The sequence below is a fragment of the Microcaecilia unicolor genome, chromosome 3 (assembly GCF_901765095.1).
Source record: "Microcaecilia unicolor chromosome 3, aMicUni1.1, whole genome shotgun sequence".
NCBI lineage: Eukaryota > Metazoa > Chordata > Amphibia > Gymnophiona > Siphonopidae > Microcaecilia > Microcaecilia unicolor.
In genome coordinates this window covers 16,571,489-16,595,161 of record NC_044033.1, presented here as the reverse complement: position 1 = coordinate 16,595,161, position 23,673 = coordinate 16,571,489, and the positions used below count along the sequence as shown (strand labels likewise).

General features: G+C 46.2%; 1 protein-coding gene across 2 annotated transcripts in view; it reads right to left on the bottom strand.

Moving 5' to 3' along the window:
- The window catches only part of DAAM2 (dishevelled associated activator of morphogenesis 2), a 482,413-nt gene that overhangs the window by 103,351 nt on the left and 355,389 nt on the right, over positions 1-23,673 (bottom strand). For both annotated transcript variants that reach the window (XM_030195775.1, XM_030195776.1), the window contains exon 15: positions 12,164-12,271. In XM_030195775.1, coding sequence (XP_030051635.1) covers positions 12,164-12,271 — 108 coding nt within the window. The remainder of the gene's footprint in view (positions 1-12,163; positions 12,272-23,673) is intronic.

The following is a 23,673-nucleotide window of genomic DNA, read 5'->3' as shown; positions in this document are numbered from 1 at the left end:
GATATCTTTAGTTTGAATTATCCAATTAAGATTGCACTCTGGTGACTACTTGATCTCTACCTGCTGTGATAAAAATACGAGGCCGCCATGTTGGATGGACCACGTATAATATATGCAAGAAGGAACGTGTAGCAGTAGGTTATAGTTGTACACTAATGGTGTTGTATGTGGACTTCATAAAGTTTTTTATACTAAAAAAAAGTACTTGTTTTCTTTTGTAATGGATCAAATGCCCTGAGGCAGTTCAGGAGAAACACAGGCCAGGCGCCTAGTCCCTAGCTGATTAATAAATGCTTCACAGTACTTTAACATTATGAATAAGTAAATGATACATGAATATGTGAATTTCTGCAGTATAAACATTCGGAAAGATATTTTGGAAAACTTTTGACTGATGATTGTGATGAGCCATAAGGGGAAGGGAAAGGGAAATGGGACTTCATATACTGCCTTTCTGAGGTTTTTTGCAACTACATTCAAAGCGGTTTACATATATTCAGGTACTTATTTTGTACCTGGGGAAATGGAGGGTTTAAGTGACTTGCCCAGAGTCCAGAGGAGCTGCAGTGGGAATTGAACCCAGTTCCTCAGAATCAGAGTCCGCCTCACTAACTACTAGGCTACTCCTCCATTAGCAACATTCCATGTAGAAGCCTGCCCTTGCAGATCAGCAACGCGGCCGCGCAGGCTTCTGTTTCTCTGGGACCTATTTTCTTTTACAGAATAGAAGCATCACTGCATAGATACCCATGTATGCGTTTAGGTGTGAGCATTTACGCCAGTCACAGAGCTGGCATAAATGCATACTCTATAAGTTACATTTTTAACTTTACATCCCACCCATATTCCGCCCAGACTCCGCCTATGTGTACACCAGCGGCGGAGTAGCTACGGGTGGGCCTGGATGGGCACAGGCCCACCCATTCTTGGCTCAGGCCCACCCAGCGGCAAAAACCCACATCAACATCTCTCCTCCTTGGCGGCACCCCAGCATCTGCCCGCCAATCGCTGAACACCGTCCCTCCCCGGTGTATCTTACAGGCGTCCCAGGCGCCTGCACTGATCCATTACTGCTGCCAGCGCCGGCCCCGCAGGCTTCCATCAGCCGGGTTCTGCCCTTGTAGATGCCATTTTCTGCTTCCTGTCTGGCAGGATCCGGCTGTAAGGTACACTGGAGAAGGACAGGGTTCAGCAACGGGCAGGCAGATGCCGAGGCATCGCAGAGGAGGAGAGATGTTGATGAGGTAGGTGAAAAAAGCCTACATTTTTTTTAGATCTCTGAGGGGGGGGGGGGGGGGAGGGGTGGCATGGTGTGGAAGGGCCAATCTAAGTTAACTCTGGGCACCTGGAGTATTGTGTTCAGTACTGGTCTCCGTATCTCAAAAAAGATATAGTAGAATTGGAAAAGGTACAGCGAAGGGCGACGAAAATGATAGTGGGGATGGGACGACTTTCCTATGAAGAGAGGCTGAGAAGGCTAGGTCTTTTTAGCTTGGAGAAGAGACGGCTGAGGGGAGATATGATAGAAGTGTATAAAATAATGAGTGGAATGGATCGGGTGGATGTGAAGCGACTGTTCACGCTATCCAAAAATACTAGGACTAGAGGGCATGAGTTGAAGCTACAGTGTGGTAAATTTAAAACGAATTGGAGAAAATTTTTCTTCACCCAACGTGTAATTAGACTCTGGAATTCGTTGCCGGAGAACGTGGTACGGGCGGTTAGCTTGACGGAGTTTAAAAAGGGGTTAGATAGATTCCTAAAGGACAAGTCCATAGACCGCTATTAAATGGACTTGGAAAAATTCCGCATTTTTAGGTATAACTTGTCTGGAATGTTTTTACGTTTGGGGAGCGTGCCAGGTGCCCTTGACCTGGATTGGCCACTGTCGGTGACAGGATGCTGGGCTAGATGGACCTTTGGTCTTTCCCAGTATGGCACTACTTATGTACTTATGTACATCCAAAATACTGGGAGGCAGATGCACAAAGGTCCCGTTAAGAATCCGTCTGCGTTTCCAAATCGGTAAAAATTTACCAATTTAGAAACACAGATGGTTTATCATAAAGAGAATCGCATGCAGATGAGCTGCTCATTGCTTTTGCGACCCAGCTCATTTGCATGCGATATCGGGGAAGCCAGTCGGCGAGCTGAGCATGCGCAGGACAGTCAATCGCTATGCGTGGCTGCTCTGCGCATGCTACAGACGGCTCTCATACACGCAGACAAGCTGTGTGTATGATAGCTGTAGCGCGCTTTTTTTTTTTTTTTAATGGACAGGCCTTTGTTGGGGCTTCCTGCCTCCCTGCTGCTGGGAATATGCTGGCTGCTGCTCTGGCACTGGGCTCTGAGGAATGGCTTGGTTCCACCCCCAGCTTTTCCTGCTGCTTCCTTCTATTAGCCGCCTGACATCCTGGAACACCCGTCTCCCGGAAGATGGACTCTCATTGGCTGGCTGCTGTCCCAACTCCTCCTCCCTGCAGGGCTTCCCTGATGACATCACTCTAGAGCTGTGAGCCGATTGGATCTGAACTTCCTGGTGTCCCCCTCCAGTAGTGAGTGGGCGGGACATCCCAGGCTGACACTGTCCAATTGGTTTAGGCCCTCTCTGTTGTGCTTCTAGCACGGGAGATGCTGTTTCCCAGCAGAGATTGTTTGACCTTTGCAGGGTTGCCAGATGGGCGGTTTTCCGCAACCCGCTGCAGGAAACTTTTGCCCGCGGCGGGTTGCAGTTTTTTGGGCTCATTTTGTTTTTTCTGTGCGGGTTTTGGGGAGGTTTTTCGGCCGGCGGGGGGTAGGGCTAATGGCGACAGAAGCGAGATTTGTGATGTTTTGGGCGGGGTTTGTTGACGTATTGGGCGGGGCTGATGACGGCGGGGTGATGACGGAAGGGGTGGGGCTGATGACGGCGGGGGCGGGGTGATGACGGAAGGGGCGGGGTTGATGACGGCGGGGGTGGGGTGATGACGGAAGGGGCGGGGTTGATGATGTCGGGGGTGGGGTGTGTGCGGTTTTTGGGCGGGTTTTGAGCGGTTTTGTGGGGGAATTTTTTTTTTTATATGGCAACCCTGGACCTTTGTCTTCCTTGCATTTTTGGTAAGTCAGCATAACTTTTATGCTGTCCCCCCTATTTCTTGCCAGTAAAATGTTATTTGAGAAAAGAATCATGGTACGGCTTTCATACACGCAAAGAAGCTGCGTGTAAGCCAGTGTACTTTTTTTTTTTGCTCCATCTTCCCTGCCTTGTTTCTCCCCTTCTCCTACTTGCAATAATGAAGAACCGGCAGGTCCAGACCTCCCGTTAAAATTTCCACGGTAAAGGTATGGACTGCTTTTGTGCATGGGGTCAGAAACGGTAGTGCATTACATTGCATGAACATTATAATAATAATTAGCTGATTATAATAGCTTTGCATTCTGTTTTCGTTAGCTGCTACCGTGACAGGAAAATGGCTCGGAGAACCCTTTTGTGCATGTCCCGGTTTACTACTTGCGCACTAAACCAGCTAGAACTAGCTTAAAAACCATGTTGCTGGCTCGTTAAGTTTAGTGCACCTGGCCCTGGGTCTGGCTACACCACTGGTGTACACTCACCTGCAAAGCAGGGACTATTGGACACAAACACACCTAGTTATAGAATAGCGCTTCGGTGCATATCCGGCATGTACTCACATACCTGCTATAATTCTAAACATTCACACACAACAGTAGCTCAGCGCTTGATTTAACTTTTCAGCCACAAACTCAAACAGCCTCAGCGGTCCCTCTTTCCCAGTGAGCTCAAAGGCTTCGTCAGGGAACGGTCCTCTAACACAAGCATGAGGACAGTTCCCTGGTGAAGCCTTCATGGTGAAACAAGGTCCATGTTGGCATTTTTGGTCCTGGCATTTGGTCTGTTTGATCTTTTTTAAGATAAGTGGTACTACTTGCAAAATTATCATTAAAAGTGAGTTTTTGATACCTTCCTAAATCTTCACTTCCCCAGCTGTAAAGGTCTAAAATATAGATTAATACATGCATCCAGTTCTGCACGGTTCAGACTTCAGACTGAATGCAGCGAACACAGGCAAGAAGCAGAGAGGAGGCGACACTTGTGCTGGGGGAGGGGAAGGAGGTGGGAGAGGACAGGAACTTGTGTTGGCAAGGGAGGGGATTGGAGAGGACAGTAATAGGGCTACACAGGCTTATTTGAACCACCCTTCCCCCCCTCTCCCCATGTCTGCCCTGAAAGGTGAGCTGTCTATAGGCTTCAGGACCCAGCTTCCTTTGGTTTATAGGGGACAAGGCCTACCGTGGGTCCTTAGAGTTTCATTTAATGAGGTTCATGGGACACAGCCGCCTCTGCGTTATAAAGGCTGGGCTTCCTGGAGGTTTTCAGAACTTCTTGTGAGTTATCAAAGCGGTTGGATTTACTGCAACTACTCACCACCAGGTTCAAGCCTAACATGGGCTATTTATATATATCCCCCTGTATCTTATCAATGTAAATTGAAGAGGAAAAGAAAAAAAACATGGAAAAGAGCTGCAAATAATACCAAAGATGACCAGATATGGACCAAACGCTCCTGAAAAATTCAAATTTGGCCATAAGTACATTAGTACATAAGTATTGCCACACTGGGACAGACCAAAGGTCCATCAAGCCCAGCCAGTGGCATAGCCACAGGTGGGCCTGGGTGGGCCGGGCCCCCCCCCCCCCCCCACTTTGGACTCTGGCCCACCCAAAATTGTGACACACTTGTTGTAGCTAGTGGGGATCCCCAAACCTTGCCAGCTGAAGATTTTCTCTCCTTGGGCAGTCAGCAGCATTTGCCTTGAGCTGACGCTGAGACCGGCCCTTCTGCACATGCTCAGTTTTTGCACATGCAAAGGCACTGAGCATGCACAGCCTACTGTCAGCAGCAGCATCATTTTAAGTTAAGTGCTGCCGGCTGCCGTTTGGAAGAGTGCTGGCTGCTCGAGGAGGAAATCTTCAGTTGGCAGGGTTTGGGGATCTCCGCCAGCTAAAGTATTTCATATTTGGTGTTTCTGGGAAGGGAGGGGTGAAAAGAGGGGCAAACTGGAGGGGGGCCAGGGGGGAGGCGAATTCCATGCCCACCCACCTTGGTCTCAGACCCACTCAAAATTGGCCATCTGGCTACGCCCTTGAGCCCAGCATCCTATTTCCAACAGTGGCCAATCCAGGACACAAATACCTGGCAAGATCCCGAAAAAGTTCAATACATTTTATGCTGCTTATCCCAGAAATAAGCAGTGGATTTTCCCCAAGTCATTTTAATAATGGTCTATGGACTTTTCCAGGTTTCAGTTTCAGTCACCCTCTATCTAGATCTGCCAGCAACCCTAATTTACTTTCATCATATTTTTCAAACCCCAGAGAATATCTGAAACCAGCACTATCGTACGTCAGTAAAGCGGCCACCCCCCCTCCCCCCAACTCCTCTGGATTTCCAAAAGTGTTCCATACTCACCTGCTTCAGAGCAGGGTTAGTTAGCAGGTGCTACGCAGGCAGCCACAGAAAACAGAGAACGAAAAGGTTCAGAAATTAGTCAAGAGAAAAAACAGATTATGCCAAGGTTTGCTGAGGCTGCAGTTCACAGCTCTGAATATTTTAATACCATTACCAGAGGGCTCTGGTCCTTGAAGACCATATGGAGGAAAAGGGACCCCTACCCTGGCAAGGTAATTCCGTTCCCACTACCCTTGGGATTTGTTGTCCCAGTGTCCACCACGTAGAGGACCACAGAATTCATGGGACTGGATGTCTCTGCTTTTCATCTGAACCTAAGGAAATGAGGGTTGCCAGTTGGCTCCACGTTCGCCCAGCAGGAATGATCCAGTTTTGGGTTTACCACATGGCATGTAGAGACTTTATAGTTCTGACTTCCCAGTTGTGTTCCCTAGTCAAAAAGCAAGTTTACAGGTCTTTCCATGCCATGGGGTGAATCCAGGACTGGATCAGGTTTCTCAAGCGAATTTGCAGCCAACTGGCAACAGAACTCAAAATGGTGGCTTTCTCTCACAGACCCATGTCCTTAGAAAATCAGAGGTATTCGCCATGGCTTCCCAAAAACACCTGCAGATGCTTGCTGGTTTTCAGCAATGTCAAAATTGTAAGGCCTTGTGAACGTCTTCACAACACTGTACATTTTTCTCATTCTGATATCTAAAAAGTACAATTCAAAATACAATTAAAGTAGGAGTTTGTTTCACTGATCTACATTACACAAAGTGAAAGAACAATTATAAAAATATTCAAAAAAATAATCAACTCTAAGATACCAAAGGGTCTTGATTGCATAAGTCTTCATACCTTTTGCCACAGCAAACCCCAATTAGCTCTTTTTCCAAAAATTGCTTTAACAAGGTCCGTAATAAATTAACTAGAGTCTACCTGTGACTGGTTACAGCAGTAGATGAGTTGATTCCAGTACTCCTGAATGAAGACTTAAGCTGATGTTGCTCTGTGAAATGAATTCGAAGCAAAGGTCTAAACATTCAAACATGGAGCTTCCAAAAGAACTCCAGAATAAAGTTATTCAAAGGTTCATATTAGAGGAAGGCTACAGGAAAAATTTAATGCGTTTTCCGTATCCCTTGGGGTATCATGGTAAAGTGGAAACAGTCTGGTACTACCAAGACCCTGTCTCAACCAGACCCTCCCTTTAAAGTCAGTCTCAGTAGCTGTGTGTTAAGGAAACTGCTGAGGAAGGTTACTATCAGGCTTATTTTCGAAAGAGAAGGGCGCCCATCTTTCGACACAAAGCGGAAGATGGGAATCCTTCTCACAGGGTCGCCCAAATTGGCATAATCGAAAGCCGATTTTGGGCATCCTCAACTGCTTTCAGTCACGGGGACGACCAAAGTTCATGGAGGCGTGTCGGAAGCATAGCGAAGGTGGGACTGGAGCGTGCTTAACACATGGGTGTCCTCGGCCGATAATGGAAAAAAGAAGGGTGTCCCTGACTAACACTTGGACGACTTTACTTGGTGTTTTTGTTTTTACAACCAAGCCACAAAAATGTGCCCTAAATGACCAGATGACCACCGGAGGGAATCAAGGATGACCTCCCCTTACTCCCCCAGTGGTCACTAACCCCCTCCCACCCTAAGAAAAAATAATAAATATTTTTTCCAGCCTCTATGCCAGCCTCAAATATTATACCCAGCTCCATGACAGCAGTATGCAGGTCCCTGGAGGAGTTTTAGTGGGTACTGCAGTGCACTTCAGGCAGGCGGACCCAGGCCCATCCCCCCTACCTGTTACACTTGTTGTAGTAAGTGTGAGCCCTCCAAAACCCACCACACACCCACTATACCCACATGTAGGTGCCCCCCTTCATCCCTAAGGGCTATGGTAGTGATGTACCGTTGTGGAGAGTGGGTTTGGGGGGGGTTTGGGGGGCTCAGCACACAAGATAAGGGAGTTATGCACCTGGGAGCAATTTGTGAAGTCCACTGCAGTGCCCCCTAGGGTGCCTGGTTGGTCTCCTGGCATGTCAGGGGGACCAGTGCACTATGAATGCTGGCTCCTCCCATGACTAAAGGGCTTGGATTTGGTCGTTTCTGAGATGGGCGTCCTCGGTTTTCATTATCGCCGAAAATTGGGGACAACCATCTCTAAGGTCGACCTAAATGTTGAGATTTGAGCGTCCCCGACCGTATTATCAATATGAAAGATGGATGCCCATCTTGTTTCCATAATATGGGTTTCCCCACCCCTTCGCAGGGATGTCCTGCGAGGACGTCCTCAGGAAAACTTGGGCACCGTGTTCGATTATGCCCCTCCACGAGGGCTAAAATTACTTTAAAAGACTGCAGAAATCTCTGGTTGAGACTGGGAAAATGTTGATGATTTGACAGTTTCAATATTTTTCCACAATTATTCTGCCTCCATGTTCATGGAGCCAGGGTGCATTGCTATGTATATTTGATATGAGTATTATTTGCCCGCAACCTCAGAGTCATCTTCGACTCCTCCCTCTCCTTCTCTGGCAATATCTAGCAGATAGTCAAGACCTGTCGCTTCTTTTTCTATAACATCAGCAAAATTCGCCCTTTCCTATCTGAGCACACCACCCGAACTCTCATCCACTTTCTCATTACCTCTCACCTTGACTATTGCAACCTACTCCTCACTGGCCTCCCACTTAGCCATCTATCCCCCCTTCAATCCGTTCAGAATGCTGCACGTCTTATCTTCCGCCTGGACTGATATGCTCATATCACCCCTCTCCTCAAGTCACTTCACTGGCTTCCGATCAGGTACCGCATACAGTTCAAGCTTCTCCTACTAACCTACAAATGCACTCGATCTGCAGCCCCTCGTTACCTCTCTACCCTCATCTCCCCTTACGTTCCTACCCGTAACCTCCGCTCACAGGACAAATCCTTCCTCTCAGTACCTTTCTCCACCACCACCAACTCCAGGCTCTGCCCTTTCTGCCTCACCTCACCCTATGCTTGGAATAAACTCCCTGAGCCCATACGCCAAGCCCCCTCCCTGCCCATCTTCAAATCCTTGCTCAAAGCCCACCTCTTCAATATCGCCTTCGGCACCTAACCCTTATGCCTCTATTCAAGAAATCTAGACTGCCCCAACTTAACATTTTGTCCTTTAGATTGTAAGCTCCTTTGAGCAGGGACTGTCCTTCTTTGTTAAACTGTACAGCGCTGCGTAACCCTAGTAGCGCTTTAGAAATGTTAAGTAGTAGTAGTATTTGTGTTCAACTGCATTGTCTGTGTATACGTAGCACTGTGTACTAGGGCTCCCCCTCCCTATAGTTTGCAGTATCCTATAATTGACTCCTTGTGAGCTTTCCCTATTGGCTGTTATCTCTGAGCTAGGGCCAGCCCTCCCTCTCTACCCCTGTGGGTTGTGTGAGAGAGCCCAGTCTTGCTAGCATTCCTTTGTGATCAGCAGCTGTTCTAGGGGTGATCCCTCCTTAATCTACCGTAATTCCGTCAAGATTTGTAAACATTTCCCCAAACCATTCCCCTTTTATTTACCCTGAGTTTCTCTACTTTATTTCCTTTAAGAGCCATGGCTTTTCCTCTCAGCTGGACTGAGGTTCTGGCCATCTCCTTGCCTCTGGGGTGGCTAGATACAGACTCTATGTGCAGAGGGCAACAATTCTCTTCTAAGCAACTGAATTGTACACTGGATTTTCTTTGTTTCTTATGAGTACTACAATAAAAAAGATTTGCTTAAGAACTGAGAGTCTGCCGGTAAAGCTTCTACTTGGGGATGGTTTAAGCTGGCTGATGAAGCCAAATGATGTGGGACCAAGGGTTTGCAAAGAAACCTTTAGGAAAGTTGCACATATGTGAAAGGTGGTTTTGTGGTCTAATAGAACCTAAGTGGAACTTTCTGCTCTCGGTGCAGCACATTCCCCACCATCCCTACATTAAAGCATGGTGTCGATGTCAGTACTACGTTCCGGGGATAATTTGCAGCAGTAAGGACAAGAAGGCTTATGTAGATTGAGGGGAAGATGAATGGTGCAAAGTATAGGTAGATCCTGGAGGAAAACTGTTCCGGTCTGCCACAGACCTGGAGCTGAGATCCTAAGCCCATGGGGGTGCAACAATGGAGTGGCTCAATGGAGTGGCCAAAGCAACAATGGAGCAAGAAGAAAGTGAATGTCCTTGAATGGCCCAGTCAAATCCCAGACCTGTGCTACTGCTGACAAAAGGGTTTCCGCCAAGTACCAAGTTATACACTGTGAAGACTTATGCAATCCAGATGTTTTTGCTTTCTTAGTCTTAATTACTTTTTGAAGATTTCCATAATTATTCTTTCTTATTGATGTCCCCTTTACAGGCGTGCGTTGTGTAGATCAGCAAAACTCCTCCTAACGTATGATTAAGACAGCAGAATGCGAAACGTACAAGGCTGTGAAGATTTTTACAAGTCATCGGACATGGGAGCCTGAAATCTCCAGTCTTGCAGTCTAGTTGGCACCAGGGGCATAGCTACGTGGGGCCATGTGGGCCTGGGCCCCCGTAGATTTGGCCCTGGACCCCCCTGCCGACGACCCTCTCGACCCCCCCTCCCACCGCCAACCCGCCGTCAACCCACTGTTGCCGTCCTTTGCTGGCGGGGGACCCCAACCCCCGCCAGCCGAGGTCCTCTTCTTCCCGCGCAAGGCTTCGTTCAGTTTCTGAGTCTGACGTCCTGCAGGACGTCAGACTCAGAAACTGAACGAAGCCTTGCGCGGGAAGAAGAGGACCTCGGCTGGCGGGGGTTGGGGTATCCCGTCAGCAAAGGTAGGGGACAGCGGGGGAGGGTTGGCGGTGGGAGGGGGGTCGAGAGGGTTGTCGGCAGCGGGGGGGGGGGGGGTCAAAGTTGTAGGTGGTGGTGGCGGGGGGGGGGGCTAAAATGTGCCCCCTCACCTCGGGCTCTGGAGTCCCCTCCCGCCAAAGTCTGGCTACGCCCCTGGTTGGCACCACAGTCCACAACAGCTGGATCACATCTCTTATGCTAGGCTAAGCAAGCACAGAAGTCGAGCGCTGAGTTAGGTCTTGCGAGTGCTAAATTCGTAAGCGCAGAAGCAGTTTCCGGTTTGCCGTGCTGTATTTACAGAGATGCCTACGGGGAGCAGTTTTTAAGCAGGAGATTTTGACACCATATCTCCCAATCAGGCTCACTCCCCACCCTGCCCCAGTGCATGCCCCCACGCCACTCCTCTGCAACCCTTGCCTTCCATCACTGTGACTATAAACAGCTTCAAAGTTCACGGTCCACACTTTCCGCATGTTAATTTCGCAGCACAATTGTCAGCCCTGAAGTTTGAAGTCGCTTGTGGTCATGGGCAGACAGAGAAAAAAACCCGACTGGTTGGCTTCCAACGTCTCCCACGTTCTGCGGGAGTTATATTCCAAAGTAGGAGTCTTCCTCTCAATGCGGGACACTTGACAGGTCTGTGTAGTACTGGCAGAGGTACAGAAGCACTGTTCTGAGAAAGACTGGGCTTGGGGAAGGTATTCCCTGAGGCATTCTCCCAACACTGAAATCCCATCGTGACTGGGAAAGAAACATGCCTTTCAAAACACATCAAAAACAGTACACTTGCCATGGGCTCTTGTCAATGAAGCTTTTAACTGCCCCCTGTTCCTTTACAGTCAGAAACTCTGGTTTAGCCGACTAGCTGTGCTCCTCTGTCCTCAGTAAAGTAATCCCATAATTACAGGAGCATTCAACAGAGCATGCTCAAAAGCCAGCTAAGCCACAGAGCTTCGTCAACGGTGGAGTACATTGGGAAAAACTCAATAAGTGAGTAACCCAACTTGCACTCCACAATACATACAACTGTTACACTAAGCCATAAGAACTCTAGGGATGAACTTTTTCAGTAACATCTTAGTCTCTTATTTCTGGGGACTCTATATCCTGCAACCAAACTCCAAGTGCCCAACAGCACCCTTCTCTCTCTGTCAGGGTTCTGTGGAGGAGACATAACACTTCCTGATTGCCCTGGAGCTCTGCTGAGGAGGAAAACAGTTTCTGGTGAGTGCCTGGCTCCACATTACCTAGAAGACCACTGATTAATGACGCTTACCATCTGCAGTCATATACTCCTAGGCAGGGCCAACGCAAGGGTATCTGATCACCTAGGCATCCAGCCATTGCCTCCCCCTATGGCTCCGCATCTTCCCTTTCCTTTCCTTCCCTACCCACCTCCCCCCTCCCTCATTTCCTCTCTTCCCTTACAGATTGCTTCTTCCCTACTTCGGCTGTTCCCACTGTCCCCCTACCTGTCCCTGGCCCATCCTTCAGATCTGAAGGCAGTATGTGTAGAGCACACCCTGGAGCTCTAGTCCATGGTCAAGGCCTGCTGCATCCGCCCCTTGCAATGCAAGCCTCCTGCTGGAGGGGGCGAGATGCAGCAGGACCAGAGCATGGAGGCGTGTGCTCAAAGACAAACTATCGAATTGATGGAGGTTTTCAAATGCTGCACTGAGGCTGCCTTGAGGGCTGTACCAGCACCATGCCAAAATCCCCCTCACCCCCCCCCCCCAATTCTTCCCCCTAGGCAGATGCCTATTCCACCTTGTGGTACACGCAAGCCTTGCCCCTGGGGAAGGATTGCTAGCAGCTTCTATCTGGTTTTTTAGTTGCTCTTCATGCATAAAGGGACACCCTGAGTTTGTACAGCTTACCTGGTGTCTCTGATAGGCTGAGAACATTTTTTCAAAGTCCTCCAGGTCTAGAACATTGAAGGCCTTGATGTCGTCAATTTCATTCCAGATGGTACCGTTGATTTTGTCCTGGAATCCAAAAAGAGCACAAAGTCAAGAGCTATGAGAAGAGGAAACAGCCTTCCACTATCAGATCACAAGAAGTCAAAAGTCACCTGCTAACACAGCAGGACATTACAGCATATGGACAATTCTATAACTGAGCGCCCAGTGCTAATTCTATCACGAAAGCTGTGCACACAGATGCTGTTATGGAATACAGACGTAAACCTGCATTTCAGGGCAAAATGTTAAGCACACTCACGCCATGTCAACGGCAGGTGTAACTGGGCACACCTAAGTGGTACGCCACATGTGCAAATTACACTATTCTGTAACAGAGGCCGACCAAATTTCAGTTTTGATTTCAGGTTTGGCACCAAAACCAACCAGAAATACACATTCGGCATTGTTTCGGTTTCAGCTAAATCTTTTTTTTCTGTCCAATGGCTCTCTCCCCTCTCCAAACATTAAGAAGCACCCCCCCCCCCCCCCCCACTCAGACCCGTAGGCCATTGATGCCCCTGGGCTGACCTTACTTCCCTGGTGGTCTAGTGGCAAGCTGGGACAGGAGCAACCCCCAGGCGCTCCTGCCCTTGATGTGTCTCCAATCAAAATGGCTGCCGTGACTCCCAGCGGCAGTCTGACAAGATTGCCACTGAAGCCGGCAAGGGCAACAGCGATCTTCAGCTGTGGAAGAGGAGGGAAGGAGAGAGTGGAGGTTGTTACCAGTTGGAGGGCTGGGCCAGTTTCAGTTTCGGCCGAAACCGAGCGGCACACTTTGACTACAGGTTCAGTTTCGGTTGCCCTTGTAGAATTATGAGCACAGGTCAGCACCACAGCACAAGTCAAAACGGGCAGAGACTGACAAGCCTGTGCGACTCTGGAATCTATCAGACTTTGAGAAGCCTGTAATTTATTAAAGAACATGAGCCTGTGTAAACTCAGGAATTTATACCCTTACGGGCAAGCTGGCGTGGGAAAGGTGCAATTATGGATGGACAAAAGAATGTGATTTAGCAACTTAAGGGAAAACAGATAGTGAGAATAGAGAACAGAATGATCTCTGAGGAAGATAAGTGCTGAAGTAATGTGAAGCCTTGCTTAACACAAAAGGTATATAAACAATTGAATCAGAGCATTACGTTGGAGAGGCAGTGGTAGACCACGTGTTTGTGTCCCCTGCTCTCCACATGAGAAACTAGCATTTGTAAATTGTAACTTTCTCTTGATAAGTGAATAAAATTATACTTTCTAATATGCCCTTAGCATTGGCTTCTTTTACTCCTCCCAGTTGAGATTGGCTGGTTCATGCTAATTTGGGAAGGGATACAAGCAGCCTAAAAACACCCTTTATTCTGTAAGTGATGCAGTAAGTGGGAGACACATCCTTGTCCTGCCAATGTGCACATCTCCTGTGAAGTCATGCACTAAAGCACTTACCTGCTACTTTACTGAATAGCTCATGGCACACATACAAAGAAAATGCCAATTACTACTACTACTACTTAACATCTGCAGACACATGGCACCTCTAACTACGCACGCACAGTTATAAAATTGCCCTTTATGTCTCACTGGACGTACTTGGGCCGTATGAACAATCACATTTATATCCTCCTGGCAATGGCTCTGGGAACATGGACTCATCAGCTTTAGCTTTTCTCGCCTAATTTATGACATCAGACATTTATCGCCCCCCCCCCCCCCCCCAGCTGATGATGACATGAGTAGGGATGACACAGTCTGGCATCACCCATACTCTATAGAGGGGTGCTGAAATCTAGTTCTCGAGGTCCACAACCACCCTGGTTGCTCAGGATTTCCACAATGAATATGTATGAGATCTGTCTGCATGCAATGGGAGCAGTGAATGCAAATAGACCTTAACACATATTCGTTGTGGAAATCCTGAAAACCAGGCTGGGTTCTGGACCTCGAGGATTCGATTTGAGAACCCCTACTTTACAGGGTAAAGGACTCAGCAGTTAATAGCGGTTTCTTCCTGTACGCTTGAACAAGGCTGTGTAGGGAAACGAGCTGAACGTGAGGACTGCAAGCCATTTCGAGCTGGTTAATTTTTTGCACTGGAAAGAAAATTGTTTTCTAATTAATTGAGCAGAACAATCTGTGCCGTGTCTATTTATAATATTCCAATGGTATTTGGCTGCAGTACACTTCTTAAGCAGAGCTAATTAACTCTTCGGTCTGTGAGACCACTGGGAATATTTTAATCCACAAAACACTCAGCAAAGCTGCTCTCCCCTATCACAATCCACTGAGCCATTCTGCTACAAGCAGTGTCTGAGTAATCCCACCCTCGGGACCTCTCTAAGCTGAGCAGGAGACCTCTAACGGCATTGCTGCCGGTGAGGGTACTACTTCAATATTGTGTCTTCAGTCACTACGGACCGGCAGGTCCCCTGGAGTTCTGCAGATCTTGCCTGTCCCTCGCTATTAAAATTGTGATAGTGAGACAGCACCTTCCACTCAGTTTAGAGGGAATAGTGCTCAGGACTCAACTGATAGAACACGGTATACAGAACCCGTAACCCCTCCCTCTGGATGCGATATACTGCCTTGTAACTCCTCCCTCAGGATACTACGATCTGTATACTGTCCCTGTCCGGATACAGTATATTGTCTCTATAACCCCTCCTTCAGAATTCTGCAGTCTGGATACAGTAACTCCTCCCTCAGGATTCTGTAACCCTGAAGGACTCCATACAGTCCCCCCACCACCACCACCACCACCAATGAAAAACTCAATCCTGCACCTCCCTCAAGAAACATCGCAGGGTCTAAACTCAATGTTACCTGTAAAGATGAAATTGTAACTCTCTGGAGGGCTCCTTGTAACCCCCTTCAGTCTGGATACAGTAACCCCTCCCTCAGGATTCTACGAACTGTAATCCTGGAGGACTCCATACAGCTCCCCTCACCCCACTCAACAAAAAACTCAACCCTGCATTCCGGCTTCTCCTACATAAGCACAAAACTATGGAATGGCCTCCCAAAAGCTCTGAAAACAATACAGGACCACCTGCACTTCAGGAAATCACTAAAAACCAACCTCTTCAAAACGGCCTACCACAATGACCCCACGTAAACCGCCCAAGCAACACAACATGACTATAATCGGAATGGACAACAGACAATCTTCATCCCTTACGACCCTCCACTTATAACTCATACAATCAATACACAACCTTGTATCTGCTACTAACCGACTGGGCAAACGCCTTGACGGTACTATGTAAGCCACATTGAGCCTGCAAATAGGTGGGAAAATGTGGGGTACAAATGCAATGAATAAAATAAATAAATAAATAAAATAAATACCCCAGGGAATAAGGGGCCGATACTCAAAACTACTGCCAGCGTTAACGTACAGTAAAAACGTTGGGTTTGCGCATTTTATTTTGAGCCAAATTTTCAGAGGGCTCAAGCTTGGGTGTTAATATGTACGCTACAGATGGCCAAAAATTGTATTGAAATATATTAAAATGGATCTTAATGAGGCCAACAAGCATTTATTCGCAATGCACAAAAGGAAATGATAGTCTAACATAGTAACATAGTAGATGACGGCAGATAAAGACCTGTATGGTCCATCCAGTCTGCCCGAAGAGATAAACTCATTACATAAGGTATGAGGTGATACAAGGTGATACTACATATGTATACCTGAACTTGATTTGTCCAAGGTGTTTTCAAGGCAAAGACCGTAGAAGTCTGCCTGGCACTGTACTTGTTCAAAAACTTTTAAAGTTGTTTCCGCAGGGAGTCTTGGCGGCCATTTTAAAAATATGGGCCGGGCAGGAAAGAACATGCCCCCCCTCCGCAGAAGCCACTGTAGATCACCAGTGATGCACCGGGCATCCAGGCAGAGCCTCTGGGCCCCCTAGAGCCTCTGGGCCCTCGAGAACTGCCCAGTCCGCCCCTGGGTTCCCATATGTGAGAAAGACATGATTTCACAGGATGTTTTGAGCTATATTAAATTCATAACGATAAATACAACATAATTTTGCCATGAAAGATGGAAGTTAAGATTTTGGAAGTTCTTCCAGGAGCGTAAGATGTCTTGCATGGCAGTCAATATAGCTATTAAACAAACATTATCCTCTGTAAAAGCGTGATAAGGTTGAAAGAGGTTAAAAAGCACGCCTCTACATGATAACGGTTCAGATGTGTGCAGAATTTCTTGTATTTTCTGCCACTTCCGAGACCAGAAAGAGTGGACATTTGGGCATCAATATATTATACAGTGATACCTCAGTTTTCGTCAATAATCTGTCCGAAAACAATCAGCGAAACCGACGAAAACCGAGGCAATTATTTCCTGAGCAGGAGAACGCGTGGGTCGCCCTTTGTTTTCGCAAAATTAGCAGTGAGGTCACGTGGGCACGCCGACAAAATCCGAGGCAACTGACGAAATCCGAGACAAATTTTTTGCAGAAAAAATCGACGAAAACCGAAACCGATGATAACCGAAGTCAACGAAAACCGAGTTATTACTGTATGTTCTAATGAACCCTTGTCCACTGAGCAAGACCAGCAGCGATCCGAGATATCTGGAGAAATTTTGTTAAGTTTCACTATTGTTTATACAACTCTATGAGCAACAAAGACTGACATATGGATGCTGATCTGAAAGGACAAAATCTTTTACTCCACCGTCTATACCAGTCTTGTTCTTCTCTACTGGATTCCAAAGTTGCAGACCATGAATTTTTTTTAAGTCTACTAACAGTGGTCACTCTCTTCGGTTTTGTGGATAAGGGACAAGTCCATCATATTCAGTGCTTTAAGAGTTGATGCAAGGATCTTAATTATTCTTTAAGTATTTCGAAAAGTAATATGTTGGACCAATATCAGATTACATAAGTTTTTTTCAAAAATGACCCAGCTAGGTAGAGATGAGGCATAGGTGCCTTGAATGCACATCATTCCTTGTCTTAGAATATATACCCAGTGATGGTTATACAGATTGGGAAAGTTAACTCCCCCGATGTACTTTTGGTAGATATAATTTGGAGAGTGCAATGTGTAGTTGCTTTCTATTCCGTAAAGAATTCGCTACTAATTTATTAAGGGGCCCTTTTACAAAGAGGCGTTAGGGGCTACCGCGCAGGTAATGTGAGCAAAACACAATACCGCTAGGCACTCTCAGGCGCCCTGCGGTAGTTTTGTGTTTGCCGTTTCCCATGCCAGAAAAATATTTTGCTATTTTCTAGCTCGGGGGACAGGGAGTAGGCGTGCATGAGCCCTTAGCGCCTACTAAATCGGTGGTGGTCATGGCTCAGGCAGTAAAAGGCTGTGCGCCTATATTTTTATCAGTGCACAGCCATTTACGACTTCCATTTAAATTAATGGAAGTTCCGCATGCTAAACTCAAACACTGGTGGATGGCGCAGTATATTGAATCTCCTGCGGTCGCTAAGAGAGCAGGGGTTCTTACTCTTTTTCGGAACGGTCTACTGGTGGATGTTCAACAGGTGGTTACTGACTGTGGGGCATTATATTATAGCTCTGGTCATCACTGAGGCTAGCCCCTTTGTGCTATGTAATTTATACACCCCTAACGTTTATAGCAAATCCTTTTTTGCCAGTATTTTAAAGTTACTTCATAAACGACCACCTAAACTTCCGGAAATCACTAAAAACTACCCTACCGACCCAACTTAAATGCCTGTACCCTGCAACACAACGAAACCAAAGCTCGTAATGGACATATAATAACCCTTCCTCTCTACGGTTCCCTAATGTGTCTGTTACACATGAACCTTACTCTACCATAACATCACTTTGGATTTGTTCATACCGGATTTGGCGATCGCTATACAGTAGTATGTAAGCCACATTGCGCCTGCAAATAGGTGGGAAAATGTGGGGTATAAATGTAACAAATAAATAAATAAATAAATAATTGTGGGAGGAGATTTTAATAGGGTGGCAGATCCTACCCTTGACAGGACCTTGAATCCTCATTCTGAGTCAGTTGATGTTATTAAAGGGGTTCATATCTTATGCGATTCTCTTGATCTGCTTGATGCTAGGCAAGTCCTACACCTCCTTTCTGCGTGATTTCACTCATTTGTTGAGAGCTCAGGGTACTCATTCTCGTCTTGACTATCTCTTAGTGTTTCATTCTTTATCTTCTAAAGTGGAGTCCGTGAATCTTGGGCCTATTGAGATCTCTGATCACGCTATAGTGTGGGTTACTTTGGAACTGGAGTCCAGTGAGAGTTTAGGTACAGGCTGGCATTTTCCCCTGGATCTTCACATGGAATCGTCGTTTGGAGACTTCTTGCTTAACAAACGGCAGGATTATGCCCAGAATAATTCCGCTCATGAATTTGATCCCTCTTTGTTCTGGGAGACTGCTAAGGCAGTCTTGCACGGCGATATTATTTGCTTGCACTTGTCACAAACAAGATTCCCCCACTGCTCACCTTAAAACTCAGCTATTGAAGACTCAGATGACTCTGAATGAACTTCTGCATCAGAGCGCAGTTAATTTGGCTAAATATTATCAATATCAACCGTATCAAGGTGCCTTTCAGCTCGGCTAGTGCACCAGTGGCAGGGGCCAGCATGGATGGCTTCCCTGCGGGAGGGAGATCGCGTATTCCATTCAGATGCTGCTACGGTACGGGTGATTCACTCCTTTTTTGCATCTCTTTATACTGCAGATAGGGAGGTTAATTTAGATAGTCAAGCTTACCTAGTCGATTTGAACTTGCCTACCTTCACAGACCAGGACCGCAAGAAGTTGAATGCCCCTATAGCGGAGGAGGAAATCTTTGGCCTTTAGATAGTGTGCACTCAGTAAGGTACCTAAGCCTGACGGCCTTATGGTGGAATTTTATAAGCTTTTGGGAGAACATATTCTTCGTCCCTTGACTGCTCATTTTAATGCTGTTCTTGAGTCTCAGCATCTTTTGGGTGTGCTTGGTTTAGTGCATATAGTTGTTTTACCAAAGCCAGGCAAGGACCCCACCAAAGTAGAGTTCTATCAGCCGATCTCTATGCTTTGCATGGAAACTAAATTGCTTGCTAAGGTGTTGGTAAATCGTCTGGCTCCTGTTTGCCCCTCTTGATTGCTTCCCCTCAGGCTGGTTTTATCCACTGGCGTTATGCTGCCAAGAATCTTCAGTTGATCCTGGCCTCCTTGGAGGAGGTGCGAGCCCGGTCGACACCACCTCTGCTCATCAGCTTTGATGCAGAGAAAGCATTCAATCATGTGGATTGGCGGTTTCTACATGGGGTTCTTGACCAATATGGTATCCAGGGGTGGTTTAATCATGCCATCCGCACGCTTTATAATGATCCACAGGCTTATATCATGGTCAACAGTACACGTAGTGCTGGTTTTTTTTGGTCCAAAGGGGGGCAAACAGGGAGCCAGGTGAGGCAGGGCTGTCCACTGTTGCCGCTTTTGTTGGCCTTGGTTTTGGATCCCTTGCTGTAGGAGGTGACGGTCTCTTCCAGCTTTACTGGAAAGTCTTATGGTGATTTTTCAGGCTTTCGACTTAATATGCAGAAATCGGAAGTCTTAACCACTTGCCCTCTTTTGCACAGGGATTAGGGAGCTGAGTTTCCTCTGCGCTGGGTTTCGGGTAGCTTTCATTACCTAGGCATTCAGCTTTCTGAGGATCCCTTACAACTCTATGAGGTTAATATCCAGGGCCTATTACGTTTTACTAGCCAGAAACTGGCTACATGGCAGTCTTTTGTCGTTACAAATCTTTTCAAAATGACTCTTTTTCCCAAGTGGCTTTACGTCTTTCAGACTCTCCCTTTATCTCTTAACTGTAAAGATGGCCGTCTCGTAGAGGGCATGCTCTCTAAATTCATGTGGGCTAGTAAGATACCTAAGCTGCGGTTCCGCTGTCTATGTAGACCCTGTGCTCATCTCAGCAGAATTAGCTTGAAATGGCCATGCTAAAGAGCTGCTAAAGTTTCCTGCCGCTTTTAACTTCCTCAATAGCACTCCAGAGGCAGAGTCAACTTCTGCTGACTTCAACAGAAGAGAATGGCAAGTTATTTTTTTATTTTATTTATTTATTTATCATTTTACTTAATTACATTCACATTTATCACCATAAATGTAAGGGAAAACAGAAATTGATATTAAAAAAGAAAACATTTTCTCCCACCAATATATGCTATACAATCGTCCACAACTGGGAGATCCAAGATTTATTTATTTATTTATTGCATTTGTATCCCACATTTTCCCACCTTTTTGCGAGTTCAGTGTGGCTTACAATAAGAAATGAATGATGGAAGTACAATTTGTTACAAATTGGTTATGGATTACATTGTGCAGAATTATGTGAGACAATCGAAGTGTCGTTGAGGAGTGCAACAATGGAACACAAACATTGAAACATTGGAAGGAGACAATGGGAGCTTAAAGGGCAATAATAAGGCATAAAGACATATGGTATACATATTTCTGTGAGTAAAGGTATGAGTGATGTGAGATTACGGGGGATGAGAGTTCAGAAGTGGATATATGATGCATTAATGAACAGTAAGTGTGGACTTTATGTGTTTTGGCTCTTTCCGTAAACAATCTCAAAGAAAATAAGAAAAACTCAAAATGGTTAATCTTACACTTCACTTTTTCTGAGGGAGGAAGGTTAATTGGTAATTGCAGCCGGTAACTAAAGCGAGTTGCTGCAGAGGGTTCTTCATCTGTTCTTTCAACTCCACAAACTCTTATAATTTCCTGGGTTCAACAAATAAGTAATCAGGAAATTTAATTTAATTTTTGTTACATTTGTACCCCACGCTTTCCCACTCATGGCAGGCTCAATGCGACTTACATGGGGCAATGGAGGGTTAAGTGACTTGCCCAGAGTCACAAGGAGCTGCCTGTGCCTAGAAGTGGGGATCGAACTCAGTTCCTCAGGACCAAAGTCCACTACCCTAATCACTAGGCCACTCCTCCACTGTTGCTACTATTTGAGATTCTACATGGAATGTTGCTAGTGGAATAGCAACATTCCATGTAGAATCTCCAATAGTAGCAACATTCCATGTAGAACCTCCAATAGTATCTATTTTCTTTTTGTTACATTTGTACCCTGCGCTTTCCCACTCATGGCAGGCTCAATGCGACTTACATGGGGCAATGGAGGGTTAAGTGACTTGCCCAGAGTCACAAGGAGCTGCCTGTGCCTAGAAGTGGGGATCGAACTCAGTTCCTCAGGACCAAAGTCCACTACCCTAATCACTAGGCCACTCCTCCACTGTTGCTACTATTTGAGATTCTACATGGAATGTTGCTAGTGGAATAGCAACATTCCATGTAGAATCTCCAATAGTAGCAACATTCCATGTAGAACCTCCAATAGTATCTATTTTCTTTTTGTTACATTTGTACCCTGCGCTTTCCCACTCATGGCAGGCTCAATGCGACTTACATGGGGCAATGGAGGGTTAAGTGACTTGCCCAGAGTCACAAGGAGCTGCCTGTGCCTAGAAGTGGGGATCGAACTCAGTTCCTCAGGACCAAAGTCCACTACCCTAATCACTAGGCCACTCCTCCACTGTTGCTACTATTTGAGATTCTACATGGAATGTTGCTAGTGGAATAGCAACATTCCATGTAGAATCTCCAATAGTAGCAACATTCCATGTAGAATCTCCAATAGTATCTATTTTATTTTTGTTACATTTGTACCCTGCGCTTTCCCACTCATGGCAGGCTCAATGCGGCTTACATGGGGCAATGGAGGGTTAAGTGACTTGCCCAGAGTCACAAGGAGCTGCCTGTGCCTGAAGTGGGAATCCAACTCAGTTCCTCAGTTCCCCAGGACCAAAGTTCACCACCCTAACCACTAGGCCACAAAACACTTACAAAGGAATCGCTCTAGGAAGGTCCCACTTAGGGCAATGATCTTTGGCTTAAAAGCCAAGAGTTCACACCTCCTAGACTGCGATTCCCCTGATAAGTCAGGAAATATATTTATCTTTGAACCCCCAAAAAACTATCAACCATGTGTCGGAAATACAATTTCAAAACATTATTCCTATCTAAATCAAAGGCGAAAGTCACTAGTAATATAGCTTTTCCAAAATATCAGTTAAGTTCACATCTCTTTTCTCTGATAAAGAAGATTATTTAGGGGAAATATAAATCGCTTTAGACACCGGAGGGTGGCTATCAGAAAATGTTTGCAAATTATCAGAGAAGAGAATGGGACACCTGGAGATGGGATTCCCAATTGGAAGACAGCCAGACTCCGGATTCCCTGTCCCAGGAGACCCTGCCTAACAGCAGGCTAGGACTGGAAAGCTCCCATCCCCCTATGACCTACTGCCCACCCTAATGGTCCCCCACTGTTTACCTTCAGCTGGAAAAGAGTCCTCCTCCACCTTCTCCTCGACCATCTGGTCCTCCCACCCACCATCTTGGATCATGGCACCAGATCAGCAATTATACCCTTTACCAAGGACTCCTAGTGAAGGGTGCAGGGTGGTCGTAATGAGTCCAGAATACTACAGCAAAATGTTTTATGCAGGCAAGACAGAGGAACAATACTTATATGAAGCCGAGATAAGGACGGAAGGAAGCCAGCAGCAGGATGATTACGCTGCCAATTAACGCCTTCAAACCCGAGTCCCTGAAGAAATGATTTTGAAACCCGCGGTGTCGGATGTCTTTTAGGGGGAGGCTATTGGACATTCTCTTGTCACGACTCAACAAGATGGAGCACTCGTGAATCATAAGATACGTGCAAGTGTGTTTATTGACTATATTATCAGCAATATTGGCTACTGGTTATACTTATACCACATTTAATAGAAGGTGAATTACGCATTAGTATCACCTGAACCAGCATAAATATATTAAAAAAAGAATCACCCGCTGAACGAAGTGCTGAACCACCAGGCAGTGATATTATCACTTGCAGTACTGAGTGGAAATTCTGAGGGTATTCTTAAAAAATTAAAAAAATTTGAACACACACTAATACTCTTGGGGTAGCCTTTGCTGTGATTATTATTTTCCAATTTTGGTAACTTTTTCTCCAGGTTTGGATATTTGTTATATTTTTATACCAGAGACTGAAGGATTTTTTTGGTATTGGCAAGACAGAGGAAACATCACCCATAGCCTGAGGTCTTCACACTGGCTGCCTATTTCAAGACAGGTTTCAAGGTTTATTTATTTGTTACATTTGTATCCCACATTTTCTCACCTATTTGCAGGCTCAATGTGGATTTTATTTGAAGAATTTGGTTTCAGTTTGTAAGGTTTAGCATGGTCTGGCCCCAGAGTCTATAAGTGAGCAATGTCAGAGACACCGGCATGTCCGTCACGCTTGCAGGGAGAGTGACTGCTAGTGCTTCTCCCTGCCGACAATTTTCGGTTGCCAAGGGCCGGGGGCTGTGCTTTTTGTGATGTGGATAGC